At 38.4% G+C, this 25,042-nt stretch overlaps 2 protein-coding genes across 5 annotated transcripts in view; both read left to right on the top strand.

Annotated features, from left to right (window-relative positions):
* The first annotated feature begins 1,558 nt into the window (after positions 1-1,558).
* Positions 1,559-25,042, top strand: part of LOC131310693 (cytochrome P450 736A117-like) — a 32,624-nt gene continuing 9,140 nt past the window's right edge. Inside the window, exons 1-3 of one of the 3 annotated variants that reach the window (XM_058337858.1) lie at positions 1,559-2,597; positions 2,885-3,529; positions 3,654-3,887. In XM_058337858.1, the coding sequence (XP_058193841.1) occupies positions 1,695-2,597; positions 2,885-3,490 (1,509 nt within the window). In that variant the 5' untranslated portion in view covers positions 1,559-1,694 and the 3' untranslated portion in view covers positions 3,491-3,529; positions 3,654-3,887. Of the gene's footprint in view, positions 2,598-2,884; positions 3,889-25,042 lie in introns of those variants that run through there. The other 2 variants (XM_058337855.1, XM_058337856.1) reach the window with 2 other exon arrangements.
* The window catches only part of LOC131310701 (cytochrome P450 736A117-like), a 45,745-nt gene continuing 37,113 nt past the window's right edge, over positions 16,411-25,042 (top strand). The window contains exons 1-2 of one of the 2 annotated variants that reach the window (XM_058337867.1): positions 16,411-17,608; positions 19,115-19,542. In XM_058337867.1, the coding sequence (XP_058193850.1) occupies positions 16,622-17,389 (768 nt within the window). In that variant the 5' untranslated portion in view covers positions 16,411-16,621 and the 3' untranslated portion in view covers positions 17,390-17,608; positions 19,115-19,542. Of the gene's footprint in view, positions 17,609-17,755; positions 17,904-19,114; positions 19,543-25,042 lie in introns of those variants that run through there. The other variant, XM_058337868.1, reaches the window with a different exon arrangement.

The raw sequence follows: 25,042 nt of genomic DNA, 5'->3' as shown, positions 1-25,042 counted from the left end.
TTTTTTTTTTTAGTGCGTGTGTGGGTGATGATCGAGGGAAAACAAATCTCATGACTATAAAGGACGGGTTATTGAAAGTGAAAGAAATCATCATTATGGAGGAAGAAAAACACCCATCAAGGGCAAAGCCCTCTCCTTCTGCTATCGCATAAAAGTAGTGAAAAAACCCTAGGGGTAGAGAGGGGAAGGAAGAGACCCGGCTAGGATTTTTTTAGAGAATGTGAACAATAAATCACATTCTGTTCTTTGGAATTAATGCTCCTTTGTTGACTGGATTTCTCATCTAAATTTCTGGTATAGATTGTAATGTACCATGGAAAAATCCTATTTTGAATCATTCTCTGCCAAATTTGAAAGGATCGTAATAGGAAGAGTTTCCGATTTTTTTAGAGAATGTGAACAATAAATCACATTCTGTTCTTTGGAATTAATGCTCCTTTGTTGACTGGATTTCTCATCTAAATTTCTGGTATAGATTGTAATGTACCATGGAAAAATCCTATTTTGAATCATTCTCTGCCAAATTTGAAAGGATCGTAATAGGAAGAGTTTCCTCACCGATGGCGTAAGTATAACTAGACTAATGTGCTGAGAATTTCCATGTACAGGTGATGTCAAAGTTAATACGGATGGCGGTTGGTATAATTTTAGCTAGTGACAAAGGAGGATTCAACGGCATTTTCAGAAACTCTACAGGAACTTTATCAATTTTCTGGCAAATTTAAAATTGCTAAAAGTAAAAGGAATTGTTCTCTATCAATTTTTTTTTGTTTTTTGAGTGGACGTGTGCGTGTGTGGGTGATGATCAGAATTGAAAGGACCCATTTTTTTTTTTTTTTGTTGCAAATATCCCAGAAGTGGAAACTGAAAACGACGGAAAGACTGAGATATTTTTGGTAGGTGAACAAAGCTGTCCTGGTTGAGAGAATTGGTTTTGGGCTGAAACGGCTACTAAAAACAAAGGAGAAGACAGAGAATTTCTGGCCGTTTGGGTTCCGTCTTCTAAATAGCGTCATTTGAGCATTTTTTTTGTGTGCATATTTTTGAAAACAAAACTTAAAATGGAGTGCCATTAGCTAAAAAATGAGGAGGTGGGCCTCCCATTAGAAACTATCATTTTTTTTTGAGTGGGTGTGCTTGTGTGTTTGGATTAATAAATTAGGTGACTTTTTTTTTTCTTTATTCAATTTTTTTTTGCATTTGTTAGTTTTACGTTAAACTTTTGTAACTTATTGATTCTTCTCGTCTAGAGGAATCGAAAAAGTAAAAAAAAATATGATCAAAACTCATAATTTTTTAAATAAGGACAAAAATAAGTCAATAAGTCAATTTTTTTTTTTTTACTTATTCTTGTCTTTTTGAAAAAACTTATGAGTTTCGATCAAAATTTTACTTTTCCGATTTCTCTTCCCGAGACGAATCAATAAATCACAAAAGTTTGATACAAAATTAAAAAATGTGAAAAAAGATAAATAAAGACAAAAAAAAAGTAAAAAATTGTCCAAATATTCATGCAACCCGACTTTTCTTGGCCTAACTTTAGACAAATTTGCTTGTGCTCGACTTTTCTTGAATAAGGACAAAGGGAGTGAGGTTATAAATTTCCTATAAAAAACTGTCCCAATATTCATGCAACCAGCACCACACATACATACAGCGTATTCGTACTTTCCAAATTTGTTGGAACCAGAGCCATGCATTTCTCACTATACCCCTTCATCTTCTCTCTCCTTCCCTTGTTTCTCTTCCTAGTTTTCCTTCTGAGATGGCTCTCCATCACCGCCCGACCACTGCACAAAAACCCACCGCCGTCTCCCCGAAAGCTCCCGTTGATCGGAAACCTCCACCAAATGGGCCCCTTCCCCCACCGCTCCCTTCACTCCCTCTCCCAAGCCCACGGCCCCTTAATGCTCCTCCACTTCACTACTGCCCCTGTCCTAGTTGTCTCCTCCACCGCCGCCGCCCGTGACATTTTGAAAACCCACGACCTTATCTTCTCCAACCGACCCAAATCGACCATTGGCAATATAATCTTGTACGGAGTGAAGGATGTGGTTTTCAGCCCTTACGGCGAGTATTGGAGGCAGATGAAGAGCATCTGCGTCCTCCAACTACTAAGCAACAAGCGAGTCCAATCCTTCCGCGACGTTAGGGAGGAAGAGACGGCACTTATGATCGAGAAGATTTCAAATTCTGGTTCTAATGTGGTGAATTTGAGCAAACTAATTGTGGAGTTGACAGCAAGCGTGGTGTGTAGGGCGGCATTAGGGCGGAAATACGACGGCGTTGGGGGCAGAGGAGGAGGGGCAAGAAGGGGGTTTAAAGAGGTTTTGGGGAAGGCTGCGGAGTTATTTGGGGTTTTGGATATTGGAGATTTTGTACCATGGCTTAAGTGGGTGAATAGAGTAAATGGGTTGTATGGGAGAGCGGAGAGACTTGCTAAGGAGTTGGATGAATTTTTTGAGGGTGTGGTGGAAGAGCATGAGGGTAGAGAGAGAAAGGGAGGGCAGGATTTTGTGGATGTTTTGCTTGAGATTCAGAGAGAAAATGTGGATGGGATTCCTCTTCAAAGAGATAGCATCAAAGCTCTTATTTTGGTATGATCTGAATCTCTGTTCTTTAGGAATTACAACTATCTAGTTAAGAAATTATTCAATGCTCTCGGGGTAATGTTGAGCACGAATTTCTTATTTTTGTATTGACCAATTATGTAGTAGCCTTGTTATTTTATAATTCAATTACTTTCAATGACTTCTGAACAAGGGGAAGGATTAACTTGGTGTCAAAGAGATTCTTATCTATCCTTTATTTGTCTCGATCCTTATCAAATACGTAATAAACAAATAAAAATATTTACTAAATTGTAATTTTTTTGGTCTTGCAGGATATATTTGTTGCTGGAACTGATACCTCATCCGCAACCATAGAATGGGTAATGACAAAGCTCTTAAAACATCCTCAAGCCATGAAAAAACTCCAAGCCGAAGTTCGACTTATAGCCCAACCCAATCAATTTGTAACCGAGGACGATCTAGACCAAATGCCTTACCTAAAAGCTGTGATCAAGGAGACTCTACGCCTCCACCCTCCGCTTCCCCTTCTCGTACCTCGGGAGTCGACCAAAGACATCCAAGTAATGGGCTACGATGTTACTGCCGAGACGCGCGTGATCGTCAACGCTTGGTCGATCGGGCGGGATCCGGCATCATGGGATGAGCCCGAGGAGTTTAGGCCCGAAAGGTTTTTGAACAACCATTCGATCGATTTTAGAGGACACGATTTCGAGTTGATTCCGTTTGGAGCGGGGAGGAGGGGATGCCCAGGGATTCAGTTTGCGGCGGTGGTCAATGAGCTGGCGGTTGCAAATCTTGTGCACAAGTTTGATTTTGCACTACCTGATGGGGTGGAGTTGGATGAGAGTGAAGTTTTTGGTTTGGCTGTTCATAAAAAGTTGCCACTGCTTCTTTTTGCAACTCCTTTGTCTTGTTAATTGAAGTACCATGTGAAAGTACTTCAAGCTCCTATTATGGTAGTATGCATGAAACAAATATCTGTATTTTCATAAAAAGTTTTGCCTCTGCTTCTTGTTGCAACTCCTTTGTCTTGCTAATTGGAGTACCATGTGAAAGTACTTCAAGCTCTTATTATGGTAGTATGCATGCATGAAACATATGTCTGTATTTTCATGAGTACGTATTGGATATTAATAATAGTGATACTGGGCCGACCCGAAACACATTTTCCAGCACAGGCAGCATTAGATGTTAGTAGACCAGTAGTTAAACTACAAGCGGACTGTAAATCCATCTATTTGAACCTGAGACTTTGCATAGGTGCAAAAGTGTATTGAGAAAAGGGTAACATATTAAATTTATGTGGATAAAGGCAAGATATTGTTTGGTCACGAAATGGCTCATGGACTGAGTGCGGGCGAGCCAAGACTTGTCGCGTCTAACGTAAGGACTGGATGTCCCTTTTCTGACTTTGTAACTGTAGCAGCAAAAGTGATGCGAACCTAAGGGTTAGATCACAGTGACGGTTTGTGGTTTTGCCACAACGAACGTGAACTTCATAAATTTTTTAACCGTGTAGGAAAGAGAGCAACGTAAAAAAAGGACTTTATTATATCAGAATAACAAAGTCAGGTACAAGGAAAGTAAAAACCCGAATTACTTGAAGAAGTAATTGAGTTGAATATAGAAAAAGTTAATATAGTTGCTTCGCTGAAAAAACTTTGGTTAAGCATTGGACTTGGTCGGTGTGGAAACCCTTTTTTTTTCCCTTCGGATCTTGTATTATAGGCCAAAAGCTTCCACGGTTCTGCATGTAAGGGTATCAGCTGGCTCCTCCCTGTGACACCATGTGTCCCATGATTGAGCTTTTCCCTCCTAAGCAGCGGTTATTGGAAGTTGGCAGGATATATATGGCACATGTTGTCAATCATGGGTAGTTTTCGTGAGACTGAAAGAGAATGGGTCATTTGACTGGGTGGTCAGTCAAATGGCCATGTGGCATAGCATATTCCTATTTTTGCTCGTGCAATTCCATCACGGGCTTCCACCTTCCAAGGCCAAACTTTGTATTCTCTGGGTTCCAATTTAAATAATATAACCCATAGCCCATAATTTCAGAATTTCAACAGTAACGGATTAAAACTAACTGGGCCCATTCAATACTATCTTGGCCCATTAATTTTAATCCAATACATCACTATTTTTCTGCTCAATTTAATCGAAATCCAATTAAATGGCCCTCCAACGCTAGTTTAGGATTGGGTGCCAAAAACGGGTATAAACAGATATGCAGTGTGGATTGTAAAAAAAAAGGAGTGTGAAAATCACTTCCCATAATAAATTATGTAAATTATTATTACAAAACTTTGTTTGTTTTGATTTGTGTGCTTCTAGTAAATATCTGCGAGAGGTTGAGCTTACCTAAAAAATAAGTATTTATTTACAATTTTCAAACTTAAAATAATGTATTTACGAAAATAATTTTTCAATTTTTTTTGTATCATTCAAAAGATCTCATCGAGATCTATCAAATAAATCCATATTGCATAAAAAAATTATTTTAGTAAGTCTATTATTTTTTAAGAATGCTTAGAGGGACAATAAGAACAAACAGTTTTACGAGGAACATTGCACAGAACCATACAAAAAGATTACAAATAGAGGCTACTTAGCTGATTGTGTTGAAGTCTTTTGAGGGAATTCCATGGCTTTTCTGGATTGCAACCGAACTTGCTTAAAAGTGCCATTTATTTTGCTGGTGTCTCTACCTCCAATAAGCATGCCTTCATTGACCTCTTGGGAATTACTGAAGAACAACTGCCAGTAAAGTATTTGGGGGTGCCATTGATTAGTACCATGTAACGCCCCAAAAAATTCGGAGACATTAATAAACATTTCAAAGATTATTTTCACAAAAGAATTTCATGGATTTACTATGTCACCATTTCAAAAGCATATGTTATTATATTACTCCCTCCGTCCCTTTTTAAGTGTCCTGCTTCGTAACTCTAACTTATTAAAAAGACATCATCATTACACATTTCACATCAACTTTTTCCTCCACTTTTCCTACTTACCCATCATCATTACACTTTTACTCACTAACTTTTCAAAATAAAATCTACTTTTAGGGACAAAATAGACAATACACCAACTTTTACCTCCCTAACTTTACAAAATGGACACTTATTAAGGGACAGCCCAAAATGGAATACTGGACAAAAAAAAAGGGACGGAGGGAGTACAACCGTTTCGAATAAATCAAAATACTACAATTTCCAAATAAACTTAGAAACTTCCAAAATAAAGTCGTCTTAAATTAATCAGAGCGACTATGCGCACGGAAACCAATTAATTCTTCCTTAATAGGATTGAACTCGATTGAATCGTACGACACTTCTGTTCCGTCTTCGGGACCTGGTGTTCGAGCTACCAGGGCAACATAGTACCATGAGCGATGTCGCTCAGCAGCCAAAACCCACCCGAACTCATAATTTACAAACAATAGGATATATAATTGAAATGCATTAAAATAACATAAAAAGAGAACAATTAATCATTTTATTACTATTCTTCACCCTATGTGAAATCTCGGATCTTATCCACAGATCCGTTCCTACCCATAACCTCTGGCACAAGACACTGGCGTGGTCCGACTCCCCTTTTTCAGATCCGGATGAAAAATACCTAAGTTATGTACTTGGGTATCCCATCCGTGACCATAAGTTCGGATAAAACTTCACCGGCAACGCTCAAGCGACGTCTAGCCTGAGTTGTGACACAAGCACAATGCCACTTTTATGTCTCGTCCCAACATCCGAGAGCCGATCACCACCATGCCGTACCCAGGGTTTCGTAAATCAACACTTTCAACAAATCATCACCAATCATCCACCAACAATTCAATCCCCGGATTCCTTGTCCGGAATCACAATCACAGTCTCTCACTTTATTTAATCTTCCATTAAGCCTATTTTCACGTCTAAGGTGATAAATCCATACTTTGTAACTAACCCAGGAACCTATTTGTCCAATTTATCAGTACAACAATGTTTCACACAAATTAATATTTCAACTAAAAATACTAACAAGTCAATAATACATAAGCATGCGATAAAACTAATCATATGATTAAAACAATTTACGTGATTTCTTTCATTTTCTCTCTTATTTTCCAAACCAAAGTCTACATTTAATCTACATCACCTCAAAGTGTTGACAATATTAGAACAATTTATTTTTGCAATAAATCTAGGATCGAACCGGAACTAATTAACTTTGAGGCTTTTAATGTTACATTGCAATACACTAGGGTTAGATTTATAGCTACACAAACTCGAGGGACCAAACTGTAATTAATCCATATATTTTTCCAAAAGCCAGCGACTACTGTATTCGGAAAAGAAAACCGGGGGGTTTGGCCGGACTCGACTGGCGACGTCGGGTTGGATTATAATCGTACCGAAATGCTAAAATCAATACAGAACATAACATATATTTAGGGAGGTGAGTACGGACTACCTCGCGTCCAGCGAAAGGTAGTCCGGCGAAAGGATTTACAGAAAGGTTCGGAGCGGCGACGGAGTTCGGTACGTGGCGGTGGAGCTACGTGGTGATGGTGACCCGGCTGGTGGATGTGGGTCTGGAATGACGGCGGAGCTCGGCTGGAGGAGGTGGGTCCGGTGGCTGCTACGGAGAAGGAGGAGCCCAGGGAGGTGGCGTTCCGCGGCTGGAGAGGAGGAGGTGGCTACCAGCGGTGGTGGACGGAGGTGGTGCCGAGAGATGGAGGAGGGACGGAGGAAGTACGGGGGAGGTGGTGGTTATGGAGGTGGTATATGGTGGAGGTGTGATGGCGACTGGATCGTCGGAGGAGGTGGCTGCTGGACCGGTGGGGGATGGCCGCCTCTTTCTCTCTCTCTCTCTCTCTCGCGGACAGATGGGGATGGGGAATGGGGAAAGTATGTTGTGTGTATTTATGTGTATATAATAAAGGGAAGAAGAGAGTGGGGAGATATAATAATGGGGTAGAATTGGATGGGATAGGAGGCAGGGGGGAGTGGGGCTGCCTAATCTGGCAGAGGGAGAGGGTGATGGAGTATCGGTTTGATAATAGTTTGGTTAGAATTCTAGTTTAGGATTTAATTAGGATAAAGTTTTGGTAAAATGATCCAGAACAAATGCATGCATATAATAAGAAATTAACTCGCCAAATACACGCGTGCACAGTCGATTATGGAATAAAATTTGGGGTGACGACATAAATAATTGTTTTCGCATTAAATAAACTAATGAACAAAATAATATCTTTGTTTTAGAAAATTATTATTATTTATTAAAAATACCAGGTCTTTAAATACAACTCACCTCACGAAATAATTTAGTTGTCCACGCCATATCATCACATGTACATTAGCTTAAAAAGAATACAAATGGTCTATTTTCATAATTAGTATTTTCTTTCAAGATTTCTCCTTTTTGATCACACAATAGGTGCATATGATATGCACCTTAAATGGGTGTGTATTGAAGATTTCTCCTTTTTTTTTTATACGTATCGGGAAATCATGTGATTACAACTATTAGATCAAATTGATTTTTCTATACTCTCTCAATGCACCCAAACCTCCAAAATAATCGAGTAATTTAGTTTTTAAGGTTTTTCTCATCATGATGAACTAGCAAAATTAAAGATTTTGTTGATTTTTGTGGGGCCCGTTACGTGTCCTAAAAAGATGATTTAAATTGCAAGTTATTCTTAAAATATTTTTTATGGTTTCTTGAAAAAATTTAGCTCAATCTGATATCGGTAACAACTGTTTCAGAATTCGTAGGGTGTTTTAGAATTCATAGGGCGCTCTACAAATTCTGAAACAATCTTACTAATATCGAGTTGAGCTAATTTTTTTAAGGAACCCATAGAAAATATTTTTAGAATAACTTGCGGTTTGAATCATTTTTTAAAACCTATAATGGATCCCACAAAAATAAAAAATAAAATAACAAGGGTGAAGGCCAACCAAACAAACGACCAGAATTAAAGCCAGCAGCCATCGTTTCGAATGGAGGCGTTTTTGCCGCTTGGCAGGGGACAAAAGGTGGCGTCCCCGGATCAGTATATGAACACGTGTAGAGTTGATTTTTTATTATTTATATAACTCATGTGTTTAAATCAGTTTATATGCAATTTGATTGATCTTGGGAGCCGATTTCACCGGATAGTACTTGCGGAAAGCCCAAGTAAAATCAAAGCAAAATACCGCATGAATTGACTCAAAATGAGTTGCTTGGTAGCTCCCGGAAGATTTCGAACATAAAACTTATAGGAGGAAGCATTTTGAGTTTATTTTTATAGTGGAACAAAAAGAGCGCAACTGGTGCAAGGCTCGTCGTGCTATGCATGGTCCCATCTGATTTCTTGATATCTAACAAGATTCTTTTCTATCTGAGGAATTTTTGGGTGCAGGGTGCGTATCTCATGGCCATGCTCATGTGGTGTCCGAACAGCGCATCATGGTCGTCCAAAAGTGTGTTGAACAGTTCATATTTAAACCCTCTCACCCCGCACTCTCTCTCCTCTCTCTCTCCTTTTTGTCTCTACAAATCTGAGCTCTCTAAACCAAAATAGATGGCCCGAATGCACTGCTTAGCCACCAAGTGATACCCGCTTGATGATAGGCCCGTAAATGTTCACATTAGCGCCCCCTAATTTATCTTTGTTAAGTCCTATTTATATTATTACTTTGAGATTTATGCTTAGCTTGTGTATTGTAGATATTTGGAGGATTTGGTACAAAAAGAGCGCAAAGTCGAAATATTAAATTGTGTTCGAAGTTGCTTCGTTTGGATTCAATCAAGTGGAGTGCCCGAATTGCAAGTCGAGAGTTTGGCACTGGATTTAATTAATCTATAATCGGAGACCCTTGTCTTTTAATGGGCCTGATAAGTATTTGTTATTGTGACCAATGGTAGGCCCAATGTTTATTGCTCCATGGTTGGTTAAAGACTTAAAGTGGTGGGGCCAAGTGAAAGAAGGAGAAAAACCAATTCTCAGCAGTTACCGTGGCCCAAGGCTCTCGGGCAACAAGGAATAGGGTTGTTATATTTTTACAAAAGTAAAGCTGAGAGCAGCAGCTTTTGCGGACGAAAAAAAAAAGGGAAACGCAGTAACGGACGACAGTGAAAAGAAGAAAAAGAAAAAAAGGCTGCGGCATCTGCACGGAGATCTGATCATCGGGGAGAAACGTTGCAGCAGTTTTTTCTAATTGCGTCGTTATTGGAGAGTCCCTTTTCCTTTCAAATTCTATTTGAAGTTTCGTTCGATTACTTGCATTCCGGTAATTTATTTTAATTTCTGTTTTTTATAAAAGTTATTCGTTGATTTTTTGTTTAACTTAGATCTTTTATTTATTTTTCATCTCGCGTTATAAAAGCATAATTAATTATAGGGTTTCTTCTATTTTTTATGCAATGATTAGTGAGTAGTCGTCGGGATAAGGTCGTGGAGTGATTAGTACACTGTAGCCGGATTGGATGCGTTCTGCTCCTATTTCGAAATAAAAAATGCAAGAAAAATAATTTTAGATGTGTAAAATACTTCCCGTGGACGAACCTGGGCATTGTCGGAGCCCATGTGAACAGGGGAATGGGGGTCCAAAACTCATTCTCCGCTGCGCATGGGTAAACGGCGACCATAAGGGTTTGCATTTTACGGGGTATCTTTTCAGTCTAAAATCAAACGTTTTAAAGAACACAGATTGGAGCAAATGAGTCTGGGCCAGTTGCGAGTACTATGAACCCTACGACCATACCTTCTTTTAATTATCTGAAAAGTTCAATCAATTTCTAGGTTTTAGTTAATCTCAATCAAAACGATAAGGGGTGGCTACCTAAGAGCCCGTTAAATTAGTAACAACCCGAGTTTTTAGTCAGCACACATCACCATCTTTGTGGATTCGACTCCGGTCTTATCGGATATTGTGCTACGTCGGTCTCCGCCCTACGCTTGGGGCAACCCATTAATTTAGGACTAGGAAATCGGTCAAGCACTTGACACCCAAAAATTTCTCGGTGCGAAAAAATGAATCTACTTGGATGTCTATAGGCACATGAATTCAGGGCTTCCAGGTCCAGGGCCTGAGACATCACTTCTGCAGCAGGGTCTCTTACAAAAATACTTCTGTTTATCCTTGTGTAATGCCTCTTTGCAAGGGGAAATTTTTCAGTGTCAGGTGGATATCACGTGATGTCCGCTCGGTGCATCTTAGTTGTCTATTGTATTTTTGGACGACTCGAATTTGAAGAGAGAAATATATTGACCACGTGTTCACGGGATGTGCCAAAGTCAGGGAGTTATGGGCTTGTTTCAAAAATTTGCAGATGGTTGAGAAAATAGCTTGGAATGCTCTTTTTTTCTTTTTCTTTTTCCCACCAAAATGAAATGGTAATAGCTTCATTAATAAGAAACTGAGATATACAAAATAATCAGTTGGGTTGACTGCTTTTCTGATAAAACTGTTGGGTTGATGATGTGCAATTATAAGAGTATCCACAATTCTATAATTAAAAGTAAAAAGGTTTTTAAAGTTAACAATGTTGGTGAAAAATATGCCTCGCAATAAAGGGTCATTATCGGACCAGTCCGCCAAGTCACTACGGAAGCTTGTTCGCAGGCTGGGCTTAGAGGGTTTTTATTTTTATGGGGACCGGGCTGTAAACTTAAAGTCTAGGCCCATCCACAGGCTTAGCCCAATCGACGGGCCCGCGTTTGGACGGATCAGCTCACAACGGTTAGAATTCAAAAATTGATTAAAATATGAAAAGCTATATGCACCCGCTACCTAAAATTGGAAAAGCCTAAAATTGGAAAAGCTGAGCACCCAAATTTGATTAGAATAAATTTGCTTCGTTTGAGCAATAGACTAAAATTAAAAACAAAAAAAACAAAACAACACACAATGATGGAATCTTTGCCTAAAAAGTGGGGGTTTTTTTACATGTACACATTGTTTGTGTATGGACAGTTTAAAAACTCCCCAAAGTTGGTTTCTTGGTCCCCAAATGGATAGACAACTTGAAAATAATAAATTATTTTTTTCAAAAAACAAGGAAATTTTAAGGCTTGCAGCGGGCTTGCGGGGCGGACCGACGGCAAACTGAGTAAAATTCATAGGCCCAAGCCACGCCCATAAAAACTTCGGGCTGGGCTAGCCCGCTCATTGGATAGGCTCCGGCCGAGCAATAGCCCAATGGGCTGGGCAGGCTTCGAGGGGTCGCGGGCCTTCGGGTTAAATGATGACCCTTACTCACAATGTTATAATCAAACTTAACAACCTCTTTTGAAATAATCAAATTTTGGGATTTGGATAACCGAAACTAGCAACATTTTGACAATAACCAAATTTTATAAACCCTACGTATTCTTAATCAAATACACCAATCATTATACAAAAATGTTATATCTCTCCTCTTTTCCTCTCTCTCTTTCTTTTCGAACAATATTTTTGAAAAAAAATATTTTTCTAATTTTTTTTTTTGTAGAAAACTGTTTTTTAAAAATAGTTTTTTTCAGAAAAAAATTTTAAAAACTATTTTCTATTTCTAGTAGTAAATAGTTTTTATTAGTTTCAAAACTATTTTCTACTGTTCACAGTTTTTAGTTTTTTATAGGTTGAAAAAATTATGTGACAAGTTTTGGTTATCCAATTTTGATTATGCTGTTGTAGACATCTACATTTTTAATCTTAGCAATCTCTTAAATGAATAATCAAAAGCTGATGTGATAACTTTTGGTTATCAATTTTTAATTATAGTATTGTGGATACCCTAACTCTAGTCATTTGGAAATGGATATATCCATCTTTATATCCATCAAATGCATTTTTCATACCCAATGGGGCCTTGATTTTTGCATTTGGGAATGAAAAATGATTATCCATTTCCCATTAGACTTGCTCTTGAAAGTAGCATCCGCCTTGAATCAAAGGACTAAAAATCTACAAACAAACCACGACTACCCCTACAAACAAACCATTGAATCAGTTTAAACTCCAAAAAAAAGTCATTATCAATCTCTTTGTGAATGTTAGACGATTGAAAAAAATAAATAAAAAATTGCTTTGTGAATGTTTATAAAAATATGGAACCGGTTAAATAACACAACATTTGAGACAAGGTGTGGGACCCATTGTGAAGTTTCTCGTGCCATTCAATTTATTTAAAACAAGTTTTTAAGATGTTTGTTCCTATATTTGACAGGATAAAAATTGAACAAATCGATCAAGTTCTAATTATTAAAAAAAATGTTTTAAACAAATTAAATGGCTCCGATTATTAGCGTGTGACTCCAAACAAGATTTGTGTCAAATTTTGTGTTAAAAACTGTCTGATTATTCATGTAACTTGCTTGTGTTTTTCCAAATGAGTTTGGTTTATTCCCCCCAAGAGAGAGAGAGTACTTAGAACCCGGATCCCCTGTTTGACTGCCCCTGTAGGACCCGCTTATCTCAACCCTCTCGGCCGTTGATCTTGCAAATTAACGGCTGAGATGAGCTGAGCACTTTTTTCTTAAAACAACGTTGTTTTGAAGCAAAACATGCTCGGCCTATCTGAGCCGTTAATTTGCGAGATCAACGGCTGAGAGGAATGGGACAAGTGGGTCGAACAAGGGATCTCAGTCGGAGTAATAAATGCTGTACAATACTCCTATTTCCCGCACTTTAGGCGGTTAATGTTATGCGAGCATGAAGCACCGAAGCTGTGAGCATAATTCAGATTCGTGGTGGGTGCTGCGCAACCTTGCCGACATCGGTCTGATGATCGGGGACGTTTACTGCGTAGTGCTCATCGAATACTACAAGTGTACCAAAATCAACTCGATCAAATATCGTTCTTGGACGTTGTTTTTTGATGGATCAAAGACTCAAGAAGTCTCAGGCTGTAGAGTAATTATCATTTCTTCCCAAAGCCTGAGGACTGAATTATCTTTTCAATTTGATTTCCCATGTACAAACAATCAAGCTGAATATAAACCAATTGTTATAGGCCTTGAAATCCTTAAGGATCTAAAGGCCAGAGAAGTAAAAATTATTGGAGATTCAAACCTTGTAATCAACCACTTGGCAGAGACATTCAAATGCTATAGTGAGAACTTAGCCTCTTATTATATGGCAGCCGTGCAATTAATTCAAGATTTTGACAATATAACTGTCAAACACGTTTCAAGTCTTCATCGGAACACATATAACTTGAAAAGAATTGATTCAGTGGTTTTGATCTAGTGTTTCGTATCCATTAGGATTCATTTTTTTTTCAAGTTATATATGTATTTCGATGAGGCACTTAACAATATTTGATTGAGTTAATTTTTGGTACACTTGACGAGTTCTACCCAGTGGACGTCTCCGATCGTCGGATCGATGCCGGAAAGGCTGCGCCGGCGACCGCGCAACACCCACCCCGAGTTCGCATATTTCCTATTAGAATAATATTAGGATATGTTACCAAGTTTTCTAGGATTTATTATTATGTTACCTGTTTAGGCCGATTGTTATTGTCAGTGGAGGTCTTTCAATTTTTGAGTTTTTAAGTCATAAGGTCCAAACATGTTCAGGCACTTTTATAGGGTTTTAATGGTTTAGGCGCTTTCATAGGGTACCTTAGGGTTTTAGGCACTTTCATATATATGGTACCATAGAATTTTTGACACTTTCATAAGGTACCCGTAGAGTTTTAGGCATTTTTATAAGGTATCCTAGGATTTTAGGCACTCTTATAGACACATTTGTCCTTATGTTTGATTGCAAAAGGTGCTTATCTTTGAGCTCAAAAAATGTAAATATTATGAATTTTTTGCTAAACCTCCCATTGTTATTTATGTCTCCTAATTAGTCTGGTTTCCTTGTTATGGGTATTTTCTTTATTCGTTAGTTTCTTAATCACCAAGTCCTATAGTCTATATAAAGGCATGTTAGGATTTTGTACACAATCAATAATACATCTTTACGCTTTTTTCTTCACATCTCCAAAAAACGACTTACGGAAATTTCGGAAGTAAAACATTTTGCATGTGTATCCATCCAAATACCTGGGCAAAATATTTTTCTTCGAAACAACCAGATCCGCGTTTCGTGCCAACCATATACGCCAACCAATAACAACAAAGAGATCCAGCAGTTCTTTGCGCTTAGCCCCAGAGGCTGATTCCGTTACCCTAATCCACATTTGTCCCAAGTTCCAACCGTACGTGCCTCCACCATTGCCTCCGGTCTGTACATAGCAAAATGGGGATAGTAACCACACTCTACACGCCCTATATATCACGGCTAAACAGCTTGCATGTGTGAGGTGGTTTCAACCTCCAACCCACAAATCGGACCGATCATCTTCACGGGCACCTATATATTAAAACTGAGAGGCCTGCGCCACATAAACATCTTCGTCTTCATGGCAGTCTGTTAAGAATACGTCGTCCCACATGACCACATCTTTAGCAGTCGCATAGGCTGATTTCACTAAGAACTTTCCATTGGACGTACGTGCAGTTCCAAATTTTATCATCGCAATGACCCGTGGTACTAATTGGCAGGCAAAGAATCCTATCAGCATCTCCGTTATTAAAAACTGACCTCACTAGTGTCTCCCTCCTCCTTCCAAGTCTTCCTTTCATTACCAATAAGCCGTATTTCCGGTAAGGAAAAGCGGAAAAAACATAGGCGATTTTTTCAAGTCAACAAGTTTTAACATTTTACTATCTCGTTCATACTAACAAAAAAGTTGTTAACAACAACTTCTTCAATAATTTTTTTCACTCATATACCCATCAACAGCTTATTCACTTGTGAAAATAACTTGACATTCTTACCAACTTATTTACAACCGGAAACAACAAATAACTTTTCAATAACAAAAAAAATTCTCCAAATTTTTCCTTTAATGAAAACACCCCAAAGGTCACTCACCATTTTACACTGCTCAATGTTGGGATTTGACCTCTCAAAGAAAATAGTAACTCTAAAGCAACACAAGTCATATTATATGAGTAGAGCGTGTAAGTGTTTGGTTTTAAAAAAATTTTACGAAGAATTTTGTTAGACCAGTGTTACACATACAACTGAAAACACAACTCAGAAATACACAATCATATTCATAATCATTTCAATACACACGCGTGAGTTCACATCTAACTAACGGTTCGGACACGTGTCTTTTAAAGTTTTGTGCAAAAACGCAATCTGAATTTGTCAGGCTCCTTCTTTGTTTTTTCGCCTTTTATTTTGGAACGTACGTATACTTCCCACTCGTTGTCTTTGTACTTATCTCAAATTTAGTTTACAATGAACAACAGCCATTCACATGCTCATCACAACTCCAATAATGTTCTATCCACCCCACTCGTTGTCTTCTTTTTACTATTTTTAGGGTTCTTCGGAAATTCATCTCAACAATGTCGTGTGCACTCAAGAATATTAAAACACAAAATTGGTAAAATAAAAGAATAGTATAAAAGTTGGAAAAATGAAATAAATAGTGGAGTAATCTAGAAAACACCAACACTAAAGCACTAGCCAATTGTCAAAAGTAACGCAAAGGAAAGAGAAATTTTTGGATACCGAGGGTACCACGTGGTTGTACTCACGTGGTGCCTGAGCAATCCATTCGGACCGTTCGAAAATGTGTTGGACGATTCAGATTAAAACATTCTCTCTCCTCTCACCCTACCGCTCTCTCTCCAAATTTGAGCCGTCCAAAACCGAAATGGACGGCCCGGATGTGCCGAGCGGACACCACGTGGTACCCACCCGACACTGAAAAATTCCTCCAAAGGAAATGATTGCTCTTTATAAAAATAAAAATAAAAAGCGCTCTCCTTTTATTCAGTGAGACTTCTTTCTTTTTTTGTCTTTATTCACTAGAAAGTACCAAATTTCTCTTTATAAAGAAAAAATAGTTCAAGTGATAAGAGTAATTTTTTAGATTTACATGAATGAAAGACAAAAAAAATTCAATAAATAAAAGAAGAGTGTGAAAATCATTTTCGTCTCGCAAAACCCGACCGTGGTATAAAGTATAAACTGTTCCAATATTCATGCACCCACTGACCCACACCACATATGCATATTGCATACAGCTTTTCAAAATTTGTTGCCGAGACTCATCAAACAACCAGCCAAATGCATTTCTCACTACACCCCTTCATCTTCTCTCTCCTTCCCCTGTTTTTCTTCCTAGTTTTCCTTCTCAAATGGCTCTCCATCACCGCCCGACCACCGCGCAAAAACCCACCGCCGTCTCCCCGAAAGCTCCCCATGATCGGAAACCTCCACCAAATTGGCCCCTTCCCCCACCTCTCCCTCCACTCCCTCTCCCAAGCCCACAGCGCCTTAATGCTCCTCCACTTCGCCGCTGCTCCCGTCTTGATCGCCTCCTCCGCTGCCGCCGCCTGTGACATCATGAAAACCCACGACCTTATCTTCTCCAACCAACCCAAATCGACCATTTGTGAAAAAATCATGTACGGAGAGAAGGATGTGGCTTTTAGCCATTACAGTGAGTATTGGAGGCAGATGAAGAGCATCTGCGTCCTCCAACTACTAAGCAACAAGCGAGTCCAGTCCTTTCGCGACGTTAGGGAAGAAGAGACAATGCACGTGATTGAGAAGATTTCAGATTCTGGTTCTGATGTGGTGAATTTGAGCAAATTGATTGTGGAGTTGACAGGGGACGTGGTGTGTAGGGTGGCGTTGGGGCGAAAATACGGCGGCGGCGGGGGTGGGGAAGGAGGAGGGGGCAGGAGGGGGTTTAAGGAGGTTTTGGGGGAGTTCGTGGAGTTACCGGGGTTTTTTGATATTTTGATATTGGAGATTTTGCCCCATGGCTGAAGTGGGTGAATAGAGTAAATGGGGTGTATGGGCGAGCGGAGAGACTTGCTAAGGAGTTGGATGAGTTTTTGGAGGGTGTGGTGGAAGAGCATGAGAGTAGAGAGAGACAGGGAGGAGAGAGAGAGAGAGCAGGATTTTGTGGATGTGTTGCTTGAAGTCCAGAGAGAGAACGTGGTTGGGATTCCTATTCATAGAGATAGCGTCAAAGCTCTTATTTTGGTAAGGCCTGAATCTCTCTTCTTCATGACTGTCTACTCAAGAAATTATTTATTGCTCTTGGGCTAATGTTGAGCACGAATCTAAATCATACATCGTGCTCAATCTTATTTTAATTTTATTTTTTTCACATGCTCGACCTTATTTCAGAGTATTGAATATCTTATGTCGAGTCCTCACGAACAGAAGACTGGCGCACCTTTGAGATTGGACTCCGATCATCTTAAATTTGTTTTGAGCAATTGTTTAGTTGCCTTGTTATTTTATATCCTAGTTCAATTACTTTCAACGATTTCTGAACCAGATTAAGGATTAGAAGACAACTCAGTGTGGGAATTGGGACACTGTTGAAAAATGTTTTTTATTTTTTTTATTTTATCTTATAGAGCAGAAACTTGATTATGATAATTTTAAAGATAAATATGACCCTTAAGAACAATGTCATCGGAATAATAAGATCTTCGCACTGGTTCAAACGGATTAAAGATTGGAACACTTAATTTTTTTAAGCATATTCTTTTAATATATAAACAGTTCAAAATTATTTAGCGCTCCAATTTTCAATATATTTGAACCAGTGCGAAGATCTTTATTATTCTAATTATATTATTCTAAAGAGTCAAAATTAAATTTTGTATCTAGTGCTCTCATAATCAAGTTTCTACTTTACAAGGTTTCAAATAAAGAATGGATACTTAATTATGAGAGCCTTAGAGACAAAATTAATTATGACACTTTAGAAATAACATGATCAGAATAATAAGATTTTCGTGCCAGTTTAAACGGATTCAAAATTGGAGCGCTTTATTTTTTTGAACGGTTTATATATTAGAAAATATGATTAAAAAATCAAGTGCTCCAATTTTTAATCTATTTAAATCAGTGCGAAGATCTTATTATTCTGATCATATTATTCTAAAGGGTAAAAAATGGGACAATGTTGAAAAAATGATTTTTTGGGATCCTATAGAACAAAAACTTGATTATGAGAGTTTTAAAGACAAAATTTAACTATGACATTTTAAAATAATATAATCAGAATAATAAGATCTTCGCACTAATTCAAATGGATTGAAAATTAAAGCGCTTAATATTTTTGAAATATTTATATAATAAAAAATAAGGTTAAAAAATTAAGCGTTCTTATTTTTAATCCGTTTGAATTACCAATGCGAATATCTTTTTATTCTGATCATATTATTCCAAAGGATCATAGTTAAATTTTGTCTCTATAACTCTCATAATCAAGTTTTGGATCCATAGAATCCCAAAAAACCATTTTTTCAACATTGTCCCATTTTTGCCGATTGTCCCGCGCTGAGTTGTCTTTTTTATTGGGTTGACGGATACTTCCTTCTACACAGAGGATCCGTGTATAATTGGTGTCAAAATTGGTGTCAAAAAGATTCTTAACTTGGTGTCAAAGAAATTCTTCTTATCAAATAAACAAACAAGAAATGTATACTAAATAAAACTCATAGGAGTATGTTTTTTTTTGTTGTCCTGTAGGATGTATTTGCTGGTGGAACTGATACTACATCCACAGCTCTAGAATGGGCAATGATAGAGCTCTTAAAAAATCCTCAAGCCATGAAAAAACTCCAAGCCGAAGTCTGAAGAACAACCCAACCCAACCAGCCCATAACCGAGGACGATCTAGACCAAATGCCCTACCTAAAAGCTGTGATCAAGGAGACTCTACGCCTCCACCCTCCGGTTCCCCTTCTCGTGCCTCGGAAGTCGACCAAAGAAGTCCAAGTAATGGGCTACGATGTTGCGGCCGGGACGTGCGTGGTTGTCAACGCTTGGTCGATTGGGCGGGATCCGGCGTCGTGGGACAAGCCCGAGGAGTTTAGGCCCGAGAGGTTTTTGAACCATCGGGTCGATTTCAGAGGGCAGGATTTCGAGTTGATTCCATTCGGAGCGGGGAGGAGGGGGTGTAACGCCCTGATTTTTCGGGAACAATATAAAATAATTTCTTAAGAAATTTTTGTTAAATAAATATAATTTTCCAAAATAAAGGTTTAGCTATTACAATCTCAAGAAAATTTACTAATTCAAAATACATTAACTTCAGAGCTGACTCTAGGCTTGACACGAATCCCGAGCATACTCGATCTCCGTTCCTGATATTCTTTCTGTGTCGAACTGCACCATCATTGAATCTCCTCCATTGAATCCTGCACCCTCTGGCAAATCGTTTGCTTCGCCGAAGCAAACGATTTGCCAAGATACAGACATATCCGTGAGTGATAAATCACCCAGTTGAATAATCCAACCGAATTACCCCTCTTACTTTACAGCTAGCAAGTAACAAGATAATAATGATGCGAAGAAGTAAACAGAGATTTTTCACATAAATCGGTTTATTACTATCCATTAACCCTATGTGAGATCAAAGATCTCATCTGCGAGATCCTTTCCTCCCATAACCACTAACTATGACCGTGTCTTAGAAAATCCCCCCATAACCACTAACTATGACCGTGTCTTGGAAAATCCCTCCTTGCTTGTCCTGCACATAGGGTTTTAAACGAATTCATCTAAGTTATGTACTTCGCATGAATTCATTTAAGACCATAGCAGGGGGCACGATTACCCTTTGGAACGTTCCATGGTGTACCATACATTAAGGTCGCCACCATACTTAAGCCACTAATTATGACCGTGTCATGGGACAATCCCCCTTGCTGGCCTTGCAAGGCACGATTACCCTTTGGAACTTCCCATGGCGTACCATACGTTAGGGTCACCACAATAACATCGCCGGGCCCCGTAGGTCACCCTTAGCCATGGCCAAATCATAATCCACAATCTCACAATTTCAACACTTTACCATTTTTCATTAACTTAGCATCGTCTAGGTTATTTCTATTCGCATACTACCCCATGTCTCTAGGGTCCAATCTAGCATTCAAATCAAGTATTGGAATAATACGCAATTAATCAAAATAGTAATTAAAATAATAACAAGCAATGCAATCACATAACTTTTTATGAATGGGCCATTACGCTTAGTCTTGTATGGCTAAAAAGTTAATACTCCCTCCGTCCCATAATATTTGTCCGGTCCGCAAAACGGAGACGTAAAAATAATACAATTTTTGTAAGAAAAATTGAAAAAAAATTCAACAATTTACTAAATCTTGACGAGTTCTTTTAACTTATGAAAAAAATTTGAATTTTTTCTTGAAAGAAATATATTATTTTATAGTCTCCGTTTTGCGGACCGAACAAATATTATGGGACGGAGGGAGTAATTAAGCAAGAAACTTTTATCTAATTATTAAAATAATAATAATAATAATTTTGGTCAAAAATTAGTAAGCCTAGACTTATACTAGTTTTATTTAAGAATTTAAAATAGATAAATAACCATGATAACTTAAACAAATAGATGATAGTATTGAGTGAAGTAACATGACCTTAAAACGAGTCCTACAGTCCTATGCAATATGTTTGAGTATCAAAAGTTGGATTCGAAGGGTCGTGGAAATATTTAAGAAAGGATATTAACGAAAGTTGCCGAAAGTAAAATAAATAGATAAAAAATAATCTAATAAATAAAATATGTTGAGATTAACAAAGTTTCATCTTAGAAGTGTAAAGAGTCAAAAGAAATTATTTGGGCAGTAATAACATAGTTTTATAAGGTTCTAAAGTAATTTTGATTGGAAACACTTTAAAATAATAATAAATAGCAAATTTAAATAAAAAAATATGCAATTAGCAAGATCTCATCTATGAGATGCGAGAAATCTAGGAAAAATAGTTTGGGTGGTAAAAACGTTCTTGGGAAGGTCGCAAAGATTTTTCGTTTGTAAACTTTGAATGAAAACAAGTAAAAAATATAATAAATAGGGAATAAAAAAAAATGATATTAAAAAGTTATGATCCTTGAGATGTGAAAAATCTAGGAAATATAGTTCGGGTGTCAAAAATTGGGTTTGGAAGGTCGCAAAATAGTTTCGAACCAAAACAGTACATACCGCAAGGTCTGACCGGGTTGACCTTGCGGCCCGCAAGGTTGGAGGGTCTGGTTCTTGCGGCAGCAGAATCCAAAGGTTGCGGCCGCAAGGTCCGCAACAGATTTCGTTTTTTCGTCTTTTCGTCATGGTTTCGATGCATGAGTTTGTTCAGGGCATGGAGTTAAACATATAAACACTTAATATACTTAGAGAAGCGGTTGGAATGAGTTATAATACATTGGGTTGGTAGAATTGGATCAAAAACCGAAAACTTTGAATTTGGAGAAGATGACTTTGGGTCTGGTCAAGGGGGGACCTTGGGGCCGAATTGGATGATGTTTAGGGATGCTTGGAGTTGTGAGAAGTGTTTGGAATGGTCAATTTGGGTTTCGGTTGGTTTTTGAACACAAATCCACTTTTCTCTCTCTTTCTTTCTCTCTCTAAAACTCCATAGATTGGAGCTTTGTTTTCATCTATTTTTCTCTTGGTTCTTTCTCAAAGGAGTGTGGAGGGTGTAGGGGTGATCTCATATGGTAGTGGGTAGGGGTTTATATAGGTGAATTTAGGAGAGGTTGGATAAGATTGTATTTATAGAAGTTGGGTTCGTTGAACTTGGATTGGACGAATTAGGGACAGGTTCGAAGTCAGAGAAGAAGCATGAGGTGGATAAGGATGAATTGAATTTCGAATTTTCTTGGGTATGAAGGATTTTTCCGTTTGGCGCGACGGGGATGAATATGGTTTTCTTGGAGGGAAAGAAATGGAGAGAGAGGGAGCTGTGGGCGATGGTGAGCTGTGGGAGGAAGAGAGAGAGGTTGCAGGAGAGAGTGAGGTGAGGGAGATGAGAGTATGTGCATGCATGTACGGGGAAGAAAAAAAGAAAAGAAAGAAAAATGCATGCATGTAGTATAAATGCATGCATATATGTGTTTTAGGGAAAAAAAAGTATTAAGAAAGTAATACTAGTAATAATATTATTAACACTATTAATAATATTAACACTATAAAAAGAGGATCGAAAATTCGGGTCGTTACAGGGGGTGCCCGGGGATTTAGTTCTCTGCTACGGTCGATGAGCTAGCCGTGGCAAATCTTGTGCACAAGTTTGATTTTGCATTGCCTGATGGGGTGGAGTTGGATGTGAGTGAAGTTGCTTGTAATATCCGTCCCGGATATTTAATATTTTGAATTCATATTTTAATTGAATTATATGTTTCTGGGGTTAACCGCATGTAGTAGAACCTCGAGGGCCTTGTATGTGATTTGTGGGTTGGAGTATAAGTTGTATATGGTTTCGCTTGCGTGGAATGATTTTCCCTGTGTTAACAAAATATCCTCGGGAGAAATATCTCCCCCTTGCCCTTATCATTTCACGTAGAGAGAGAGAGAGAGAGAGAGAGAGAGAGAGACGGCAGGAAGAGGGGAAGAAGAGGAAGGAAAGGGAATTGCTTGGGGATGATCATTTTGTCCTGGAATTGAAGTCCTAACATGGTAATTCATGCTTTCTTGTATTTGATTTCATGTTTATTATGTTTAGTTCATGTTTTGGGTCAAATTCGTGGGTTTTGGTAATCTGTCTTTTGGGGGCCCTTCTGCTAGGAATCAATTTTTGGTGTCTTCATAACTGTAAAAGTACGTTTCAATACGAAGATTTCGGTACCAAGATCATGCAAAACCGATAATCACACAATTAGTTATGAATTTTTGAATACTGGCTGTTTGCTGGATGTGCGATTCTGTGCGTGGCTGTCTTCTTTTAACTTTCTGGGTATGATGAACATTTTGGGTGGCTTTGGGTCTTTTACAGGAGCTGCATATTTAAGTTAAGAAGAGATTGGCGTTGGAATCAAGTAATTTGGTTAAGTATACAATTTTTGGTGAATTTCTAAAGCAGGGTTGGTTGACTGGGGCGAAAATGGATGCGAATCGGTTTTTCTTTTGATTGTTGGGTTAACCTCCTCTCGTTTCTGAACCTGGGATTTTAACTGAGTGTAGGGCTTGTAGTGGTGCAACTTTTGGTGTTGGTTTCAATATTTTTGGGTTTAAGATGAAAGAGTTATGATTTTTCAATCAATTTTACTTATTCCCGCGTAGAATCTGACAGCACCGACGGACTTTGGTATAATGGCCATAACTCCTAGCTCGGGACTCGAAATGACACACCGTTTGTTTTGTTAGAAACTAGACACATAGAGCTTTCCAACGACACATCCCATGCATCATGGGTATGTCCGAGCGATAACAGATTTGTATCTAAAGTTGACCTAAATTCTGCCTTTGCACCAGTTTTTACTGTTTTGTTGAGTTGGTCTGTTTGGTTGAGATTGTACACTTGTGGGTCTTTATATTTGATATTTTTGGGTGTGTTGGAGTACCTTGGAGTATGGAAGAGATGTGTGAGGTCTCCCTGGTACGTGGGTACTCCCGGACACCTCTAGAGATTTTGGTGACTTTGTGTAATGGTTGCCCCATTAGCTAGTGTAGAAGGCATGTTATGATTTGTTAGTCTAGCATTTGGTTTAACATTCCTAGATGTTCATATGCTAATATGGGTTAACTTGTGGCTAGGTAACGAGCCGGTCTTTTAGGAGGTGCCGAAACCGTAAATTTGGCATACTCCAGTCGAATGAAAGGTGAGTGTGTCTGATATGGTTCTTCTCAATAAGATATTGCTATGGTGGTATGTATATATCTTGCTAATGGTATTTTAGCTTTCAATATGATTATCGATATGTAAATAATGCGGTGGAGGTGATCATATATCAATGATATCATGCTAATCGAGGTTTAGCTATTGATATGGATATATGTAGTCGAAATTGTATATCATGCTATATATTGTTTTAGCTAATGGTATGCATGCTTGTTGTATGTTGATTGTACCCGCGAAAGGATTGTGGAGTGAGTCACGCCATGTCGTATGCCATTCCGTCTACTTAACGGAGGTTGGGAGCATGGTTTGCGGGACACAATGCCTTAGGTACATGGGAATGTGGCAGACGTGTCACTGCATGCTTGTGTGATTTATATTCATGCTGTCGTTGATTCAGTTATTACTATGTGGTTGTTTATTGGATAATATTGCTATGTTTGGCGGATGTGGTGGTTATAACTAATGTACTCATATGGGTATTGCAGTTACGTTGGTGGTGAATATTCTTATTGATATTCTTTTGGGTATTGTGACATTTTATTGAGCATTTCTATATCTCACACACTCTGGTTTTCCTTTTTGGACTGCCAGATAGCAGGTGGCTTAGAGTGGGTCCACTACTGGTCAACGCCTTGGAGAGTACTGAGACTCGTGTTGGGTGATGTCTTTGGTTAGATTGTTGTGTAGCTGATTCGTCTAGAAGTTAACCTACATGTTATGTAATTAATTGGAGAGAGGGATATTTATTATAACTTGTGAGTTGAGGTTTTGGTGTTGACTTGGTTGTATTTTAAGTGAGAAGTCTTCCGCTAAGTT

Source organism: Rhododendron vialii, chromosome 12a (assembly GCF_030253575.1).
Source record: "Rhododendron vialii isolate Sample 1 chromosome 12a, ASM3025357v1".
NCBI classification, from domain to species: domain Eukaryota; kingdom Viridiplantae; phylum Streptophyta; class Magnoliopsida; order Ericales; family Ericaceae; genus Rhododendron; species Rhododendron vialii.
The sequence above is the reverse complement of the archived record's forward strand: the minus strand, read 5'-3'. Positions and strand labels throughout refer to the sequence as shown.